The 20,813-nt window shown below is 54.1% G+C and overlaps 1 protein-coding gene across 1 annotated transcript in view; it reads right to left on the reverse strand.

Annotated features, from left to right (window-relative positions):
* Positions 1 to 7,246: 7,246 nt before the first annotated feature.
* Positions 7,247 to 20,813, reverse strand: part of NELL2 (neural EGFL like 2) — a 168,778-nt gene continuing 155,211 nt past the window's right edge. The window contains exons 17-20 of the mRNA XM_040979035.1: positions 17,395 to 17,588; positions 16,275 to 16,451; positions 15,102 to 15,326; positions 7,247 to 7,421 (exon numbers count right to left, since the gene is read on the reverse strand). Coding sequence (XP_040834969.1) covers positions 7,371 to 7,421; positions 15,102 to 15,326; positions 16,275 to 16,451; positions 17,395 to 17,588 — 647 coding nt within the window. The 3' untranslated portion in view covers positions 7,247 to 7,370. The remainder of the gene's footprint in view (positions 7,422 to 15,101; positions 15,327 to 16,274; positions 16,452 to 17,394; positions 17,589 to 20,813) is intronic.

Below are 20,813 nucleotides of genomic sequence, written 5' to 3' on the forward strand. Positions count from 1 at the left end.
CTTCCATCTGCTTGTTCACTCCCCAAATAGCTGCAATGGGTAGAGTTGGGCTGGTCCAAGCCAGAAGCCAGGAGCTGCTTCTAGATCTCCCATATGGGTTCAAGAGCCCAAGGATTTGGGCCATTCTTTGCTGCTTTTCCAGGTCATTCCCAGGGAGCTGGATCAGAAATGGAGCAGCCAGGACTCAAACCAGTGCTTGCATAGAAAGCCAGTACTGCAGGTAGGGGAGGGCCCAATGCTGACCTCTGTAAAAAAGTATTTTGCCAGCTAATTGACCATAAATAATCTACGGTACCTTAAAAGTATACTGTGGTTTTGAAGGTATCTTTGTCCATTTTTCTCAAGTGAGAAGTGAGGTGGGGCGGGGGGAAAGAGGTGGCTTCCATCTACTGGTTTACTCTCCACATGGCTGCAACGGCTGAGTCTGAGTCAGGTCAAATCCAGGAGCCAGGAGGTCCAGCTGAGTCTCCTGTGCATGACAGGGACCCAGCAGGGACCTAAACACCAAGGTCCTCCTCCAATATGTTTTGGGTGTGCAGTGCAGTGCATGGCCCACCGAGGAGCACAGTGCAGTGCGTGGAGCAAGCAGCACAGTGCAGTGAGTGAGTCCGTGTGTGCCGACAGGGCCGTTGCTCGGGTCTGCACTGTGAGGAGGCCACAGGCAGTATATATAAATAATGGGAAGATGGACTTGCTCCAGTGCAATTTTGTTGGTGACAATAAAATCCACGTGCTGTATATTTTGCTTTGTCATACATACATAAGAAGTTCTAAACTGTGAAGCGACTTCGGTTAGGGCAACATAAAGCAGGCTGTAGTTTTCTCCTTTCTCCGGCGTTTTGGAGTCCAGCATTGGACTGTGACTGGATGCAAATATGTCATTTCTGCCACTCCTCTTGCTTTCGAATATCTTCCAGGAATGATGGAATGGCGTACCAGGACCTGCACTGAGAAATGTATTTACAACAGACACGAAGCCCATATTACTAGAAAAATTCAATTTCAAATAGAAGGTACAAGTTATTGGATTCTTTGTGGAGTAACAATACACCACCCTTCAGGATGTGATTTCACACAGCATTGGATCTGCTCTTAGAAAGATGATTCCATAAGCACACTTGGGAGAATATAATTTGAATATAAATGTACTCTGATTTAGCATCACAGTTTTATGAATTTCAGATGTATCGGAGAAGATCACTTGGTGAATTGGGAAAAAATACATTTTCATTTGCTAAGAGACCAAGATGTCCAGTGGACGAGATTCTTAAGAGTCTGGTTTTACACCAAGTGTGATGTCGGCAAAGAAATTTCTCAGTGTTGGTTCTGGGAAGACATGTCCACAGGCAAAAGGGAAAAATCCGCAAGGGACCAACAGGTGCTTGTGGTGAGCACAGAGCAAAAGCCCTGGGGAAGCTGAGGGTTTCAGAAAGACGCCACCTGCAGCAGGGGCCCCAGGGTAGCACTGGGACAACATGATACAAGCTAAGCTGAAGTGGGATGCTCAGAACTCAGGCGGAAGTCTGAGTCCCGGAGTGCTGGCTCTGCTTCTGCAAGGCGCCATTTGGAGAGAGAACCACCTGTGGCCTACGGAAATGTGAGGTGGCTAACGGTGCTGCATGTTAGCACTGCTTACAATAAAATGAAGGTAAACTGCAAAGTAACAGTCTCCAACACTTACACATTAATGTCTCCTTTGAGTTGGCACCAAACACTGGCATGTGTGTGGCCTTGGAGCACAAGCAGATATGGGCAATGAACATTGGAAATGCCTGACCTCACAATTATTTAAAGGAATTCAAAGCGAAACGTAGATTTACCATTTTATACTTATAAAAGAAGGAACCAAGAACTAACAGTAACTTTGTAAAATTCAGTGAGCAGGAAAATTATTGCAAAAATCATTGCGTGCTGCTGGTGGCATGACACGTTGGTGTAGTCTTTGGAAAAGCAACACAAGCTAAACCACATCACTTAGAATGTCCATGACTTCATGAAATCTTTGTGATTATTTTCAACTTGTTAGCAACAAACTATGAATCATGTCATAGGAGCACCTCTAGCAGTAAGAGAAGGAAAGAGACAATATTCCCAACAAGTCAATGAAACCTTTACCAATCACTCAAACTTCAGGAATCTTGCAATTTTATTGTAATAAGTGTTTACAATTAAACATAAGAAAAGGTGGAACAAGAACCAAGGCACGTCCTTGCATCAGTATCCACTGACAAATTCATGAGCAAAGACCAAAAACAAATGCAAACAAAGGTTCTGGGATTGTGGTGACTTTGTAGAGATTCAGATAATTCATTAGAAATGGATTTTTGGCATTACCGTGCACATTTGTTGAAGTTTGATAAATCGTGTGCACTCATTAATGCATATGAAAACGTAACTGGCTTGGGCTGAGGAATAGCAATGCTTAGAATAAAGTGACAGGTATTGCATTTCATATGTATTTACCGAATAGAAATACAAACTGCATGAAATGTACATGAATCACTTTGTAAATCCATTTTCAGAACTGTCAGTTACGTGTGAATACTTGGAACACTCAGAGTGGTAGCCAGCTGTGTGCTCTGCGTACTGGACAGCCCTGTTCTCCATCTCGGGGAACAACACCCTGGATTTCATAGTTATGATTTCCATGCATTAAAAATTATGTATTTAAAGACAGAGCGCCCAAATGTTGTCTACTGTCCACATGCCTGCAGTGGCCAGAGCTGCGATTTGTCACACGGGTGGCAGGGACTCAGGTGGCTGAGCCATCACCTGTTGCCTCGCAGGGTCTCAGGATCCAGCAGTGAAGCCAGGCACTCTGAGATGGGACTGGGGTCTGCAGGAAACGCCTGCCCCTGCTTCCGGTGTTTTAAATCATGTAGACTTGTATAACTATATCCTAGGTTGTTTTTCAAAGTAAAAGCTTGATATGCATGTATATTCTGCACTTGGTTTTGCCTGATTTCCTAGCAGGCCACTGTTCCGTGTAACTCGTCCTTCCTAGACACCAGAGCATTCCAAAGTAGAAGCTCCTTGACTTGACATCAAGCCAGCGTTGAGTGCCTTCCAGTGGCTGACTGTGTGACGTGAGTGGCCACCGTGGCTCTCGCCTGCTCCCCAGATGCCCGCTGAGCCCAGGGTGGTCACATGCCGATCCGCTGGCCCTTTCCTGTGAGATGGCTGTGGGGTCACCTGCTCTCACCTCTGATGCTTGCACCTTGTTCTGGTCGCCAGATGGTGATTGCAGTGCTGCTGTGTTCTGGTCTATTCATCCATTCCACACAGTAGGATTTAACTGACTCTATGACATATGCTTTTTTTTTTTTAAAGATTTATTTTTATTATTTTTTATTGGAAAGGCGGATATACAGAGAGGAGAGACAGAGAGGAAGATCTTCCGTCCGATGATTCACTCCCCAAGTGAGCCGCAACGGGCCGATACTATGCCGATCCGAAGCCAGGAGCCTCTTCCGGGTCTCCCACGCGGGTGCAGGTTCCCAAAGCTTTGGGCTGTCCTCGACTGCTTTCCCAGGCCACAAGCAGGGAGCTGGAAGGGAAGCGGGGCTGCCGGGATTAGAACCGGCGCCCATATGGGATCCCGGGCGTGCAAGGCGAGGACTTAACCACTTGCGCCACCGCGCCGGGCCCGACATATGCTTTTTAAGGGCTATCTCAAGATACCCTGAAGCCAACAGAAAAATCTTAAGTTTTTTGAATTTGTTTTCCTTTTCACATTCAGGCCTTTGACCCACATAGATGAATGAGGATACATGTGTGTGATTTGGCATTCTTCATGAGCTGTGTTCACACACACAGCACACAGGGGAGCCTCGGCCCCACACTCGGCACCTGCTCGCGTCTTCCTGCTGTGACGTTCAGTTCTGAAAATTCACACATTGTCGTCTGTGGGAGAACAAGTCCCCTGTCCCCTGCTCTTGGACTTGGTCCTTTGTAACCTTTTGCTTTCTTGTTGATTTCTTTTAAAAGCCTGTTCTTGCCGTGCGCTGCACAGATACGGTGCCAGAAGTCGGCCACGCTTCCTGCATCCCTCTTCCCCTAATGCCCCCTTTCTCCTTCAGTGTTTGCCAAGACACATTTTTTAAAAACTCTAAATTATTTAAGGTGCATAGATTTCGTGTCTTTCTCAGACTCAGGAGCACGCCGGGCCTTCCCACCCCATGTTCCCTCCTACCCGTGTTTCCCACTCTTCCCCATTTCAGCTTTCTTCAGCCATGGCATACCTCCGTTCCCAGTCACAGAATTAGCACTAGGACAAAGCCTCACTGTCCCTCAAGGTAACGAGAAGGACGGTAGAGCATGAGCGAACCGCAGACGTCCATCTCCTATTGGCCACATTGTTTTCAGTTCAGGACAAGCCTGACTTCTGCCTTTTTAGATTGGCTATTTTGCTAACTGTCAGTGGTCTCCAGCTGTACCCACGCTGCTGCAAAGGGCAGGATTTCCCGTTCCCTCGTGGCTGACCAGCGCTCCGCAGTGAGCATGCATCCACCCAGGGCTGCGCATCTGGCTTCATTCCACGTTCGCTAATGTGCTCGAGTTTCTCGCACTCTGCAGATCTTCTACAGGCCTTGAGCATGAACTCTTCCAGTTGTGTGATGTGCTGGCATTTCCCCCATTCCATCAGTTGACTCTTTGACAGTTTCCTGTGCAGTGTAATCTCATTGGTTTGTTTTTGTTTTCATTGCCTGTGCCTCTGGGGTCTTTCCAGTAAGCCCCTTCCTGTACTGGTGCACATCTTCAGAGTCCCCCCGTTTTCCCCTGGTGCTTTGACGGGCTCAGGTCGCAGCTTTAGATCCTTGGTGCTCGGTGGAAGGTGGGGTCTTGTTCCACCCCTCTGCAAGTGGAGGTTGGATTTCCCAGCACTACTCGAGACTGTCCTTTCTCCAAGGGTTGATTTTTACCTCATTTGTCAAAGATGAGTTTGTTGTAAATGTGCGAATTTCCGGAGTTTCTAGTATGTCCCGTTGATTTGCTGGTCAGCCATTTGCCTTGTGTAATAGCTTAGAACCACCTTTAGAAGAGTTTGCATTTTACTTTTATGAATTTTATTTCTGTATAACTTGCACGCTCGCTCATCTCCTTGCATGTTAACTCCACTGGTCTCACTTCTCACTCTCCCTGTCACCCTTCTGTCCACGCTGCAGTCCCTGGACTCTGTGCCCGCTTTCCAGGCTCCCAGCCCTCACCACCCACATTCCGCATGTGGGGACCATCCGTTTCACTGTCAGGATGTGGCACAGCTGTGCCCACACCTTCTGACTACTGCAATGCAAGGAATACAGCCGTTGAGGATCTGGGCTGCTTACCAGCCATGGCTTGCCCATAGCAGTGGCCACAGAACAGCACAGCCCTTAGATGTGCGTGTACCACGCCTGCTCTCTGGCTTCTCCCTCCTGGCATCCAGGAGCTCCTGCCCTGCCTCAGCCCACCCCCATCCACAGCCCAGACGCAGCCCTGCTAAGGGCTCAACCCGCCCCACCCCTCCCCTAGCAGGTATACTTCCATGGTGGCTGTGGCCAGTTACCATTGATCTGTGAACACTGGGTGTGCTGTGGCTTGGACACCCTCCATGAGGGTCGCAGTGGGGCTGGCAGCATGTGGGGTCTTCACTGCGTGCCTACAGCAGTACCGGGAGGTGGCAAGTCGCTGAGAGGTTGACTGTGTGTTCCGACTGTCTCAGAGGGTCATAAGTTATTTTTGATGGCCTTAATTCTGGATTCCTTATTTCTCATTGAAATTGTCTTTTCCTCAATTTCCAACTGTAGATTTGCTGAAACTCGGCATCATTTCTACTTTGGCCCAAGCTACACCCCAACTTGCAGAGTTTAACCCATCCAGCGCTGGAGAGAGAAGGGAGCCTTATGTGGCGGTGATGGTGCTGCATCGTGAGGACGTGTGTCCTGGCCCCTGTCCTCGGTCTGTCCGTGGAAGGTGTCACCACAGACCTGCTGCCCCGGCCTCCCACATGCAGGTATGTCCCATTGGAGCAGTTACTCCGAAGAAGGGCAAGTCCCGTGAGGACCATGCTGAGCCCCGGGGCAGGAGGCCCCACCAGCGGAAGGTTGGGGGCCACAATGCACCCCGTTGGCGTGAGAACCTGCTGTCAGACTTTGTCCAGGACAGCACACTGAGCCCGGGGTGGCCACAGCCAGGGACGTGGCAGCTGGCAGCTCTGGGTGGCCCCTCCTGGCAACTTCTGCTTGGAAGAAAAAAGCCTCCAGGTAAGTGAACTCGATAGCGTGAGATCCTTCCCTTCCTGGGTTGGTGGCAGTCCTGTTCCTGGCAGACCCTCAGCCTGCTCCTCTGCACGTGGCTTCCATGTAGGAAGACACATCACTGCAGCACACTCCTCCACGGGTGCATCGATCAAGTCCCAGTAGGAACCAGCACGTTCAGATGCTGCCCACCCGAAGCAGCACCAGGTCAGGCAACAGCGACAACCGTGCTCAGCACCTCTCCAGGGACGCTGCGCAGGGAGGAGCCGGCCCAGGGTGCGGCCAGGGCAGGGAGGAGCCCTCCAGGAGTGTGGGCAGGGAGGAGCCCACCGGGGGTGTGGCCAGGGCAGGGCTCACATCCCGTGTGGGAGTGACCAGACAGGAACGTGGACCACAAGGCAGGCAACCGGCTCTGCCTCTTGCCTGCTTTGTAATGGGGTCTGAGCCAGCACGAGGCCACAAGAGGACCTGTGACTGGGGCCCAGGCCCCCTGCTTGGGAGGAGGGCAGAGCAGCAGTCCGGGCACTCTGGCTGAGGACACCTGCTGCCAGCAGAGCTGGGGGCCCCTGTGGGGACAGCAGACACCACCACAGTAAGACTCACTCATGTTCTAAGGTAAGAGAAATATTTAATTTTGCACACGAACGAGCTTATACTGAACAGATTCAACCAAAGAAGAGTAAGTGCAGTGAAACAAGGAAACAGGGATGACTTCCTGTCACAGCGGGAAGTAACCATGCCAGTGCATTACTGTGGTCAGGACAAGAACTTGCGGGGTCTCTGCCCAGAGGCTACTGTACATGACGACGCGTGGCGGCCTCCTGCAGTGGAGAGGCCTCAGGTCCCCATGTCCCCCTCTGTTCCGCCTGCAGATGGGGCCTCAGCCCTCCCCGGGCCCAGGGCACCGCGGGGCACTCCACGGCCCACCTGCACGGCCATGCCAGGGCGGAGGAGACACAGCTGGAGGGTGTGTTGGCCGAGGCTGCGCCTTCTGGGAGTTCTCTCCAGCTGTGCTTAGTTACCAACCAAGCTGCATGTGGCTGCCCGCACGCCACCCAGTTTCAGTTTGAACTTGTTTTGGTCTTTTAAATGAAACTACATTCTCTAAACTGAGAGCTCTTGAGATGGCTGGCTTCACAGCTCCTGAAGGCACTGTGGATCCACAGAGCAGCAGATGTGTCCGTTCTGGAAGACAAAGGGGAGAAAAGCAGCAGGTGACACATCCAGGCCATCAGCATGTGCACAGACAGTGACCTGACTGCTGTGGCTGCCGCAGCACCTGTCCCTGTAACTGGAGCTGAGCGGCTCCATTCCCTGTGGCATCTCGTGAGTCACTGTCTTGTTAACTCCTTCATGAGTAAGTTCTATGCTCAGGATAGGAGAGGGCAGAGTTTACGTTGATCTGGTGGCAGTGGGGAACCAGGCAGGACTAAGCAGTGACAGAACTGAGACATGCTGGAAGTGGGGACCAGTGTGGTGGTGGCAGGTGGCCAAGAACATGAGGGTAGATGCCGCAGCTGCGGCCTCCCTTGCTGCTGTCCAGTTAGGACACGTGGCAGACGGCCACCTGCTGCCAGGCAGGAGAGCCTTGCCCTGGTGCATGGTGAGGACGGCTTCCGTCCTCTCACCTCACCATCTCTTCTTCCTCCTTGCTCCCCCACTCCTCAGAATTCCAGAATAGGGAGAGAGCGAGAGACCTTGCTGCCTCACTGCCCAGATGGCCAAAGATGAGCCAGACTCTTCACTGGGTCTTCCACACGGGGCAGGGGCCTTCCTCCACTGCTCTCCCAGGCCATTGGCATGCAAGTGGATTGGGCATGACCCAGGGCCCACACGGGATGCCAGCTTCTCAGGCAGTGGCTTTCCCCTCCAGGCACAAGGCTGGCCCCGGGAGAGGAGCCCTAGGGTGTTGTGCTGTTGCAGCCCAGACTGAGGCAGGAAGAGATGGAACAGGGAGCCCCGTGAGAGCCACAAGACGTGGGCTGCTGAGCCTGGGTGGCCAGCAGGGAACTCATGGCGGAGGCGATGCTAAGCAGGGTGGGAGGCGGACTGCGTGCAGATGCAGAGAGCCTCATGCCAGAGGCTGGGGAATGAGGGTAGCTGAGGGCTGTGGCCAGCAAACAGCCCTGGGGAGACTGAACCATGGGGCACAGGCTGGAGTATACTAAGTAGGCACAAAGTATCCTGGCCATCCTCTTGCTGCCTCAGCTCCACCAGACAACTGGTAACAATGACAGTTAACCATGTCCCGGCCCTGGCCACTCTGGTGCATGCTCAGCGCTGGGCCTTCCCTAGGAGTTGTCAGCACATTCCCAATCAACAGTGGTCATGCTGGAGACTCAAACCCCCAAAGCCTCAGCGTCATTCCAGCTGGGGTCAGTGACCGTAGAGCCCGCAGCAAGACTCAGGGGAGCCCGACTCCAAACTCCACCCTGTGATTGCAGGAGCTTGAAAATGTGTTACACTTTCCAGGATACAGTCAGAAATGTACACTTCCAGAGAAACAAAATGGCCCTTACTGGATGAATACAGATGCCCTAATCCTTGTTCCTCCTCTTACTCTGGTGGCAGGAAGGGCACAGCCATCGCAGGTAGTACCACCGTGCCAGGCACACACCACCTTGCTGGGACCGGACATGCGGCATTTCCTGACCCACAGCCAGGAGGAGGCAGCCCTGTTGGTGCAGAACCCCCGTGGCGTCTGAGCAGCCCCAGGACCTGGAGGGGCCCCGGGGCCATGATGTGTGGACGAGCCTGGCCCCCGTGCAGAAGCGGTGGTGAGAGCTGCTCCCTGTGCCTTCCTGAGGGAGGCCTGGGTCACATGGGAGACTGACAAGTAGCCACTGGTACTCTAGTTTCAGAAACGGTATAGCTTGCTTTTTTCCTACCAGATTCAGTTCCTCATTTGGGAGCTAGACTGACTGAGACTTTCTAGTTGCCGGTTCACGTCCCAGATGGTTGCAATGCCCAGAACCAGGCAGAACCAGGGACCCAGAACTCCACCCACGCCTTCCACGTGGGTGGGCAGCAGGGGCTCAAGCACTTGGCCATCTTCCACTGCCCTCCCAGGTGCTAGCAGGAGGCTGTGTCAAAAGTGGAGCTGCCACAACTAGAGCTGGTGCTCGCATGTGGGATGCTGGCATTACAGGTGTCGCCATGTTCCTTGAAGGAAGCATCCTCTAGGTGACAAGGTCTGGGCAAACCACCCAAGCCGCAGTGAAAGCCATGGGGTGGCAGGCAGGCAGGCGGACGAGAGCATGTGTCCTTGTTTGATTCAAAATACAAATGAGTAATTCGTTTTCCCCCACAATGAAAGGAACAGAGAAGAGGAAGTCACTGTCAGGGGAGCTGCAAAGCACGATGACCCCAGTTCCCACTCGGAGTGTAAGGCCCAGGCTCCAGTTCTGACTTGCTACTGTTCATCAGAATTCTACTCTGTGACTCCTAAGAAAGTACCTCATCCCAGAATTCCCACCACTATTTATGTCCTCTGTCTTGTGCTTGATTCTTAATCCTGTTTTCACACACTCGCCTAAACAGCCTGCAGCTGGCTCTGGATTGGTTCTGCAGGATACCCTTCTGCCCCCCCACTGGGGCTGCCAGCCTGCCTGCCTGCCGGGGTTTAGGTCCCCGTCTCGCCTTACTTTCCCTAAGGTTTCTGGTGCTGCCCCAAGGGGGTGGTTACCCATGGTCACTGAGACCCCGGGGCCAGTGGCCATTTCTCACGGGGAGTCCGGGCCCAGTGACCTCTCAGTGCTACAGTCCTTGGGGTGTCCCGAGGCCACCTGCTCACCCATCCAGCAGTTCCCCTCAGGGGTCCTCACTGAGACCTGCAGATCCAGGAGAGGGGCTTGTCGGCGTCTGAGAGTGTCGGCCTCACGTGGGGTGGGCTGAATTGGGAACTGCCCCTTGAGGACATCTGGCCTCCCCGACTCACCCCAGGCTGGGTCTGAACTGCTGACCTGTGCCGTGGCTCTCGGAGCCTCCATGGGCAGGGCACGAGCAGCTCAGGTGCCCCTTGGTCCAGCTGGAGGACGGAGGGCTCCAGGGACCAAGAGGGAAGGAAGGGCCACTTCCCCTCACTTGGTAAAATGTGAAAGTTTCTCCCTCCGCCAGTTTCAGCTTCCTCTTGTTAAGCTGCTCCACCTCAACATGCAGAGGTGTGCGAGCCTGGAGCTGCTGCGTGCTGAGTCCTGCGGGGTTAACTGCTCCCGTCCACGGGGACGCCCCAAGCAGCTGCGTCTGCACTCCAGTGCTTCTGCCAAACGTTCTCCAGGACTCCAGCATGACAACACACTGGTACAGTATAACTGTATGGAAATCACTTACCTACTTCCTATTTGGGTTCAAAAAATGCTTGAATGTTTTCATAATTCAAAACTGCATTTAAAAAACATCTTGTAAAAGTCAGCTCCTCTTTTAAAAAAGATTGCCTCAATCTGCTTATTCTATAAAAACTCTGAACACAGGTTTTCCTGTGCAGCTGCGTCAGGTAACAAGTTACATCGCAGAGTTCAGGTTAGGTCTGCTCAGCGTCACGGCCTTCCCACCGACCCAGCCCTCCGCCTCCGCCACTCCTCCCGCCCTTCTGCCCTGTCACCTTCCTCCATGACTCCCCGCCTTTAACACGGAGCTGGCTCTCCGTCTGTTCCCTCCTCCTCCTCCTCCCGAGGGAAAGGAGCCAGACAGGTCAGGGCATCCAGCTGCCAACACTATGGTCAACCTCCAAGATCACGTGCCCGGGGGCGGGGTGCCTCATCCCTGATGCCCTGACATCGGTCACCCACCCCCGTCCACCTGCCCCACCGTCTCACCTGTCACGCACCCCCGTCCACCTGCCCCACCGTCTCACCTGTCTCCCACCCCTGTCCACCTGCCCCACCGTCTCACCTGTCACCCACCCCTGTCCACCTGCCCCACCGTCTCTCACCTGTCATCCACCCCTACCCTGTCCCCCTGTCCACATGCTGTGACCATGAGTAATCCCACAAGACGTGGGCCTCATCAGAGTCCTTCCTCCCTCGCCATCAGCTCACGGGAGACCTCTTCACCTCCCACGCCCTGCACACTGACCTCAAGGGCCCCTCTGGCAGCAGAGTGTCTTTCTCTCCTGCTCCCTCTGCCACCTTCTCCGAACATCCCTGACTGGCCCCACGCTTGTTTCTTCTCCCTCACAGGACCTCGTGTCCCGCAGTCCCACTGTCACTTCAGTCTCTGCTCCTGGTCCAGCTGTCGTCTCCCCTCCTCAAGGACAGGGGCTCTTTGCCCTCCGACCTGTGGGGGGCGCTCTGAACCCTCACTCTTGCTGACCTGCACTCCTTCCCTTCTGACTTCCTGCTGATGGGGGACTCTTCTCCCGGCCCACACTCCCTAGCACGGAGCCTCAGTGTGTCCCGGGCTCCCAGACTCCTCCCCAGTCAGTGGTTCCTAGCTTTCTATAATTTCAAACCTGGCTTAGCCTGCGCTCTGCTCTCTCCTCATTGTCCCGTTTCCTCTTGTCTCTTCTGTTGTGTCTCCATTCCTCGCTCTGTCCCACATTCTCACCTCTCTTTCTTCTCTGTCATTCTCTAGTCCATGCCTCTATTCTCCTGTTGTCTCCCACTCCTCCCATCTCTCCTCTCTCCTGTTGCCTTCTCTCTCCTCTCTTCCCCATCTCTGCTCCTGTTTCTAACCTTGCTCTCCTTCCCTCTCTCCACTTTCCCCTGGTCTTTCTTGCCTCTTCTCTCTAGGTCTCACCTCTTCTCTCATCCCAATGGCTTCTGATACTCATCTTCAACCACACAGCCATCCCACTCACCATCCCTTGGGTCTTGATGAACCTGTCTCACTTACTGTCCCACTTTGGGATAGCTAAGCAGGTGTTGTCACAAAGTCCTTAACTTTTCTAGTACACACCCAGAGCACATTCCCTGTTAGCACTCCTCCATCAGCAGCCTCCTCCTGAGTGAACAGCAGTTTCTGGGTGTGATGCCCCACTGTGCCACAGTCCTACAGCAGCAGCTGTTCCCTGGAGGTGGTGAGACTGGCCACCTCTGGGCTGCCCTGGGAAGGCCCAGGCCCTCGCACAGCAGTTCACAGCTGACTTCGCAGGCCTCCCAGTGATGGCCGGACTCACCAACCAGAGTCCTCCCCCGATGGCTAAGACCTGCAGATATGCGCAGGGCAGCTCCACATTGACCCCCAAGACTGACATGCCAACCAACGAGTCGGGGTGCTGCTCAGCAATGAGTCGCTGCAGGAAGGCCCTCGGGGAGCCATGGGGCAGGTCCTTCTTGGGGTGCTCCCCGCCACACCCTCACGGGCTCCTCAGCCTCTTGCCTTGTCAGCCCTGTGTGTATATATAGTTTGTTCCGCAAGCTTCCAACAGGATAGTTTTTCTTACCTGAGCCAGCACCCAGGGGCAGTGAAAACCCTGTTCGTCCAGGCCACTCGAAACCCTTCCTGTCAACACCTGCCTAGCAGGAAGCAGCCCGAGAGCCCCCGGCACTCCTGGACTGTTGGGCTCCCCCAAGAACTAAGCAGGAGAGCACCCCTGCTTCCTGAATGAGAACTGGTCCCACAGGAAGGAACCCTGCCACCCTCCTGTTTCTCAGCTGCAGACAGCCCTCCGGCAGCTGCATGTGCCCCCACAGGCCCAGGCACCTCTCCTCACACCATTCCTGAGTCAGGGTTGAATCTGTGAAGGAAGAAAGGTTTTTTAACCCAAGCAAACTAAAGCTGAACACCTTTGGAATGAGTAGGGCCACCTTACCCTGGTCACTGAGCTGGTGCAAGTGGCAGGTCAAGAGCTCTAGGCCTGAGCCACGGGCACCCCAGGGGTGCTTACCACTGGGTTTCATTCTTCAGGGGAGCTAACAGGAAGTCCCCGAGCTACACAGGGCAGCCGGCCATGCCTGACCACTGGAATGGCTCTGTGCAATAGCACATACTGGGACAGTGGCCACGTTCCTGTGCATGTATTCAGGATGGTGACAGGAGCCTCCTGTGGCTGTCGGTCAAATGGAATGCAGCTGGGGAGGCTGCTGGCACAGATCTGGGTCTTAAGCTGCCGACAGCAACTTCTGGCAAGGACTGTCCGTGCTTCCGCTCCACCTCTGGTTCTAGCATCCTGCCCCACCTGCTGTGCGCTTAGGGTCGAGAGATGGAGAGCAGAGGCAAAGTCCTGCTCCCCAAGCATCCTTCACCCTCCAACACAGCAGCTACTGGTACTGAACAACTATTTAGAACATAAATGCAACAAAAGTGAATATACAGGATAAATTTGGCAAGACTGATCATGCTCTCCCAGCTCAGACTTCAGGAGGGAAAAGGAACAGTAGATCTGGGAGCTCCCAGAGTCTCCTCCTCCCACGTCACTGACACATTAGTAGCTTTAAAGCTGCAGCAGCCTGGCGAGGCCCTGCGTGACAGGCTCATTTCCACCCTCCCCCAGGGACCACCAAGTGCTGCTCCAGGGTGGTGGTTCTGGTGCCTGTGGGTATGCTGGTCGGCCCTGCTCAGAACTACAGCCCCACAGTCAGAGCAGCTAAGAGGACTCACCATCCCAGGGACCCAGTGTCAGCAGGTAGGTCCCTGCTGCTCATCAGAGCCTGAAGGCAGTGGGGAACCGGCAGTGGGGCCTGCAGGGTTGCTGACACTTTGAGAGGTTCACTCAGAAAGCTTGGCTCAACTGTCAAACTTCACTGACTGAAGGAGTTAGAAATTTGGGTTTGAAATAACAAAGCTATCTTGAAGCTACTTAAGACATTTTATGCTGCTTTGTCTGTAAATGGGGCAGAGACTGAATTAAGCCGTACCACTGGAACAAGCATTACATACTGCAGCCGGCACTGGAGGAGGAGGTCCCAGGGACGGGTGTGAGCTCACGGCCACCGTCCCTGGGCCCCGCGCCAACTCTGCGATCAGAGTAGTTCCCTTGCCCCGGGCCTCTGTCCTCTGCCAAAATCATCTGTTTTCCCCTTACTGCAGTAGAAGACACAAAGCTCTAAACAAGAATCTTTATAATGATTTTTCTCCATGTGTAGAAATAAAATATGGCAAATAACAGATCTTAAGTTTTTCAACTCAATATAACTGACTACGACAAACCAAGAAATATGCCCATTTTTGCCATATCGATTTCCACTTTGGAAAATATGATGTAACTGCTTTGTTAATGTATTTTGCAGACCTCATTAAATAACTAGATACAAATCAATAAGACAATATCGCCTTGTACCACGAGAGAGGGGACCTCAGGGTGGTGGTGTTCCCATGAGAGAGGGACCTCAGGGTGGTGCTGTTCCCATGAGAGAGGGGACCTCAGGGTGGTGGTGTTCCCATGAGAGAGGGACCTCAGGGTGGTGGTGTTCCCATGAGAGAGGGACCTCAGGGTGGTGCTGTTCCCATGAGAGAGGGACCTCAGGGTGGTGGTGTTCCCATGAGAGAGGGACCTCAGGGTGCTGGTGTTCCCATGAGAGAGGGACCTCAGGGTGGTGCTGTTCCCATGAGAGAGGGACCTCAGGGTGCTGTTCCCATGAGAGAGGGACCTCAGGGTGGTGCTGTTCCCATGAGAGAGGGGACCTCAGGGTGGTGCTGTTCCCATGAGAGAGGGGACCTCAGGGTGGTGCTGTTCCCATGAGAGAGGGACCTCAGGGTGCTGTTCCCATGAGAGAGGGACCTCAGGGTGGTGGTGCCTTTCCCTACCAGCGCCTGTGAGACACACCAGGTCCGTTTTGACGACACAAAGAACAGATGGCTCTGGTTCCAGCCGGGCCCTCTGCTTCTCTGGGATACATCCCCAGGAAGGCAGGTGGGACCGACAGCCGAGCGTGAGCACCATGAGTGACAGCAGTGCCCACGCTGCCCGCCTCTGCCTGGTCCTACCTTGCACTGGCAGAGCGTGCACTCGGTGCCATGCTTGATCCACGATGAGCCCGTGAAGCGCACCACGCTCATCTCGTCCAGGCAAGTCTTGGTGATGTCGTTGCGGATGGTGTCGGCCTGGCAGGGGTCGCTGACACAGCGTGGGCAGCACTCGCCCTCTGGGAGAACACTGAACTCACACTCCACGTCCGGGCAGGCCAGCGGCCAGCAGTCCACCTCCCCTCGCTGCAAGGAAAGTGCATGTGCCAGGGCAGGAGTCCAGTGCCCACGGCCCTAGGCTCCCCGGGTGCACAGCGGGATCCACAGAGGCCAGGGATCCACAGACAAGCAGGCACAGGTCCCATGTGTGTGGCCTCCCCAGGATAAAGGCCAGCCCTACATCACTGCCTTTGGCATCCCATTTTCACTCTCTGACTCATCTGTTCCTGCCTGAATACCGAAGTGCAGCCCATTTACAAGAGAGTAAGCCAAAGTACAAAGGGAGTCTGACTGCTCACGTGTGTTCCTCAGGGTCAAACCCCAGGGCCTCGGTGCAGTCCGCTCCACGCCTCATGGGACAATGTGTGAGTTGGACCTTTGTCACTGTGGCTCCCAGCCGTCTCCCATTTTCCTCCCAATTCTGACTCCAGATGAAAGCAGCCTTCAGACAAAATGACCCTGCTCTTTCAATTGATTTTTGGTTGAAAGTTAAAAAAAAAAAAATCAAAAACAATGCGGCCCTGAAAATATGCTCACAGAGACAGGCAGGGTCCAGCCTGGAGGGGAGGCGAGGACGCCCGGCTTGCTCCTGGCTGTGGACACCTGTTCTGCCCTCTTGCAAGTGAAACAGCCAGCAGCCGGCAAAGGGGCTGACATTCGGCCTGCTGCCCTGTACCCAGCATCAGTTTGAAAGCAGGTGTGGAAGCCCAGTTTAGGAATGTACGTATTGCATGTCCATAGCAGGTGCCAGACACAATGCCTGCACAACAGTGTGGCTGGAAGGAAAACACCAGTGGGTGTGTCCTCTGGTTCCACACCTGAGCATGAGTGCCGGGCATGCACACGCCATGCGCTGGCCAGAGTTCTCCCTCAAGAGGAGCGAGCTTCCTGCCTGCCTGGCCGCTCTCCGGGTCTGTGCCGCAGGAACATGTGCTGCCCCGTCCTCCCGCCAGCCACGCCTCTCAGCCGACTCACCAAGCAGCGACACTGCTGGCACCGCTGCACCCAGGTGTCACCGCTGTTGTACACGGTCTGCCCGTCCTGGTGGAGGCACTGACTACTCAGCCTGGGGTCACACTCGGGGCAGCAGAACAGATCAACGGTGGGGTTCTCGCAGTCACAGACCATGCGGCGGCACATGACGAGGCCACTCTGGGAGAAGGACCAAGACAGTTCTCCTGACCCCCATCGCTCAGGGCCCGCGCAGGGTGCAGGGCAATCCAAGGCAGGTGGACTTGAGTGGGCCTCTGCAGGGCCCCTGTGTGTGCTGTGTACGTGTGTGTGCACACCAGGAGAGTGTGCAAGCTGAAATAGGTCAGACTGCACAACACAATCAGCTGACACAGAGAAACTGCACACGCCAGCAGGCTTGGGTTCCCTTCCTACACACTGCTTCTCCGTGACCTCACTACAAACAGGAAATGAGGAGTTTAAAATGGGAGATGTGTGCTACTCCTGTGGACACAAACGTGTGCACGCAACACCTGCATCTATCCGTTAGCATTGTAATTCAAATCCAAATTTTGGTGTGAAGCTGTGGGTATTGGGCAGTTGGATAGGAAGTTTTTATTCAAACTGTTAGATTTCTGAAAGATTTAGACTTCATATTATTATTTAAAATGTTGTCAATTTCCTTCCTAACTGTTGAGTCCTTGGTACATACTCTCATTCAGTTGGCTGATTCAAGTCTCTCCCAGCAACTGAACACACAGAACAAAGCGCCTGAGCCTGCAGGCCAACCCGGACTCTGCACATTCACACAGGGCGAGGGACTCGGTTAGAAATGAAGTGCTACCTGCAGAGACGGGTGAGCCCAGCACGGGAACCTCCGGCGGGGGCTGGGTCAAATAAGTAGAAAGTCACAGCATAAATGGACCTCCCGTCGGTGCTGAGGAGGGAGGCACACGGAGTGCCTGCTGGGCTCCCACCCACTGGACACTCTGGCAGGCAGAACCCGCACCTGAGGGGCAGCCGGCAGCGCATGGGCGCGCAGGGACAGGACTGCCTCGGGAAAGACACAGGATCACCGGAATGTTCTAGGGCATGAACTGTGGGCACGTACAGCCAACCCCAAGCCGTTACCCACGCCCCTCACCTGGCACGAGCACACGGAGCAGCGGTCGCTCTCCAGCACCCAGATCTGACCACTGTGCTTCACCTTGCCGTCGTGCTCGCAGTCCCCTGTGCAGTTCTTGCCGTGAGGACAGCGGCAGTCGTACCCGCCGTCCAAGTTGAAGCAGATGGTGTCGTTGGCGCAGCTGTGCCTCCCGGTGCCACACTCGTCGATATCTGCACCGGGGGAGAGCGGCAGCAGCGCACTCGGGGGGCCGTCCGACCCCCGGCGTGTGTGCGACCTACTCCCAACTGTCAGAGTATCACTGTACACATGGCAGGGGGCAGATTTCTGCAACTGTTTCACTTGACTTTCAGAAATAAAAGTGCTACCCCCAGGGGTAGTGCTGCCTTCTTAAAGGAAAGAGAATTCTTGAGTTTGCTGCACAAGAAGTAAATGTTCAGTGCCAATAAAAATATGTACACTTAAATAAAGAATATTTATATAACAAAGTAATATCTGCCCACAACAGTGGTTGGCAGGTGCTCATCTTGTCTGTTACTTTAGGGAAATACAAAAACCAACAACACTGAGATTGGAATTTGACCCATTTGGCTTCCACAAGAAAAGGGCCTGAGTAGATGAAGTTTAGAACCAGGAGGCTACCGAAGCCCAGCCAGTCAGTCCCCAGTGAGAACAGCCGCCTGGGATGCGCTCGCAGCAGAGCTGAAGTGCCACTCGGGCCACCCTTGAGAGTGTGTAACTCTCAGGCCACAGAAAAGGAAGCAGCCCCAGACCACGCCGACGCTGGGGCCCTGGGCGCACGCGATCCTCAGCACGGCACTGTCCTGGCAGGTGCGGGAGGCAGAGCCACCAGCTTGTGACTGCAGAAGTGAGGATCCGCAATGCTATTGGGGTTTCTGGCTTGCAAATCCAGAGTTGGTGGATGCTGTTTACAGAGAAGAGGAAGGTGTTTTGCTCACTGGAGGAGGGGGAGCAGGGATGCGTTTCCAGTTGGCCGCCCCCATAGGGCCAGCTATCCACTAAGACACTGGACTGGGCGCTGGGAAAGCACACAGGGCTCCACGGTTGGACTCCGTGGTGAGACTGGTAAGCACCCACTGCACTCGAACCTGCCCTCTCTTGCCAGTCATCTCATCCACTTTGCACATCGCTAATACGAGCGCAAGGCACCTGGACGTCCTCTCCGGTGTTGAGGAGGAAGGCCTGCTCACAGGAACATGCCGTTTTCTCCTCGCACGCCAGCTGACCCCGCGCCCTGTCCCGGCACCACTGCACACACACGCGCTGCGGGCGGGGCCCCCAGGTTGGCTGCATTGGCAGGAACTGAGCTGGCCACCCCCCATTGCTGGCGTACCTTCAGAGACCAGTAGCTGAGTTCAACTGGACTCACCTCACTTGTATTTTTTTCCCCTAGATTTAAGTGCAGAACTCACTCAATGGATTATATGTGACACCATCTTGTAAACGCTACTTTTGTGGTGTCACAAGATGTCACCAAGCTTAATGGTAATGATCCAGAAGTAATAAAGCCACCTGGGGACACTGTGTGTGAGATAGCAGCACCAGGCTGCACCCCCGGCAGTGGAGACACAGCGTGAACAGGGACAAGGCACTCCGGCACACGTCCTGGGGAGGACTGTCACCGGCTGAGATGGGACTGCGACTGGGGCCCCTGCAGGCAGCGACTCCACACACCACCCGGGGAAGTGCAGGGTCCAGGCGCCCTTGTGGCCGAGCACTGCACTGAAAGGGCACAGCTGAAGCTCTGGCCACCTTCAGATGCTTTCCTGCTTGCTCCAAGCTACAGAAGAACGGCACCTTCTCAGTCTAACCACGCTTGAAAAAACTCCTCCTGAACGCTAACATTGCAATTGTACAAATCACTGATATTGGAGTACATGGGTAGTTATTCAAACACATTTTAGCCTTTTAAAAAAATTATGTAGGTGGGTTCTGTGGAAAGGACCCTTCAGAGTGTACTGGCTCTGACACAATAGATTTTTCTGATAATCTTTATAAATTCCACTAGTAGATAACAATAGAATCATCTTCCCAAATAGCAGCTTTCTAAAAATAAGGTTTTCTACTGCCCATATGTCTGGAATTTCCTTGAAAAGTATTTTTCTTTAGAGATCTCACAGAATACCTTACTTCACCCTCTTCTGTCAATTTAACATTTAATTGTTCTTGTTACTTTCTGGATTTAACACTTATGCATGTACTAATTGCATTTCACCTTGATCATGATGAATATCTACTTCTAACATAGGATTCTACTGCACGTACCTCATAAATACTGTCAACGTAGATGCCTTGTACACTTCTGATTCTAAGATCCATCTACCCCCACTCACCTCATCCCCCGCCTACCCCCCACTCACCTCATCCCTCTGCCTACCCCCCCACTCACCTCATCCCCCGCCTACCCCCCACTCACCTCATCCCCCGCCTACCCCCCACTCACCTCATCCCTCTGCCTACCCCTCCCCACTCACCTCATCCCCCTGCCTACCCCCCACTCACCTCATCCCTCTGCCTACCCCTCCCCACTCACCTCATCCCCCCGCCTACCCCCCACTCACCTCATCCCTCTGCCTACCCCCCCACTCACCTCATCCCCCTGCCTACCCCCCACTCACCTCATCCCTCTGCCTACCCCTCCCCACTCACCTCATCCCCCCGCCTACCCCCCACTCACCTCATCCCCCTGCCTACCCCTCCCCACTCACCTCATCCCCCTGCCTGCCCCTCCCCACTCACCTCATCCCCCTGGTCTACCCCCCACTCACCTCATCCCCCTGCCTACCCCCACTCACCTCATCCCCCGCCTACCCCCCCACTCACCTCATCCCCCCGCCTACCCCCCACTCACCTCATCCCCCCGCCTACCCCCTACTCACCTCATCCCTCTGCCTACCCCCCACTCACCTCATCCCCCCGCCTACCCCCACTCACCTCATCCCCCTGCCTACCCCTCCCCACTCACCTCATCCCCCTGCCTACCCCCACTCACCTCATCCCCCTGCCTACCCCCTACTCACCTCATCCCCCTGCCTACCCCCACTCACCTCATCCCCCTGCCTATCAGCCACACACTCTTTGTCATTAAACAAATTTATCAGCTACTGTGTCTTCTAGCTGATGGAGATATTGTGGCTGATAATCAAAGATCTGTGACCCTTGAAATCTACAGTATGGAGAAGATACTTAGCAAGCAAATGCAATATAGCAAATGCTGTATTTTATGACAATGTAGAATTCCTACAAGGAAAAGGAGAGAGGACAGGGAACTCAGTGTGCGAGGCAGGAGGACACCTCTACCTGGGAGCCTAGAGTAGCCCTTTTAGTGGAAATCTGAGATCAACAAAGGAAGACCTACAGGAAGGACATTCCATACAAGGAACAGCGCGGCAAAGACGTCTGTCTGGCCCTGGAAA

The sequence above is a fragment of the Ochotona curzoniae genome, unplaced genomic scaffold (genome assembly GCF_017591425.1).
Source record: "Ochotona curzoniae isolate NIBS_2020 unplaced genomic scaffold, NIBS_Ocur_1.0 contig_2927, whole genome shotgun sequence".
In the NCBI taxonomy this organism is placed as follows: Eukaryota; Metazoa; Chordata; class Mammalia; order Lagomorpha; family Ochotonidae; genus Ochotona; species Ochotona curzoniae.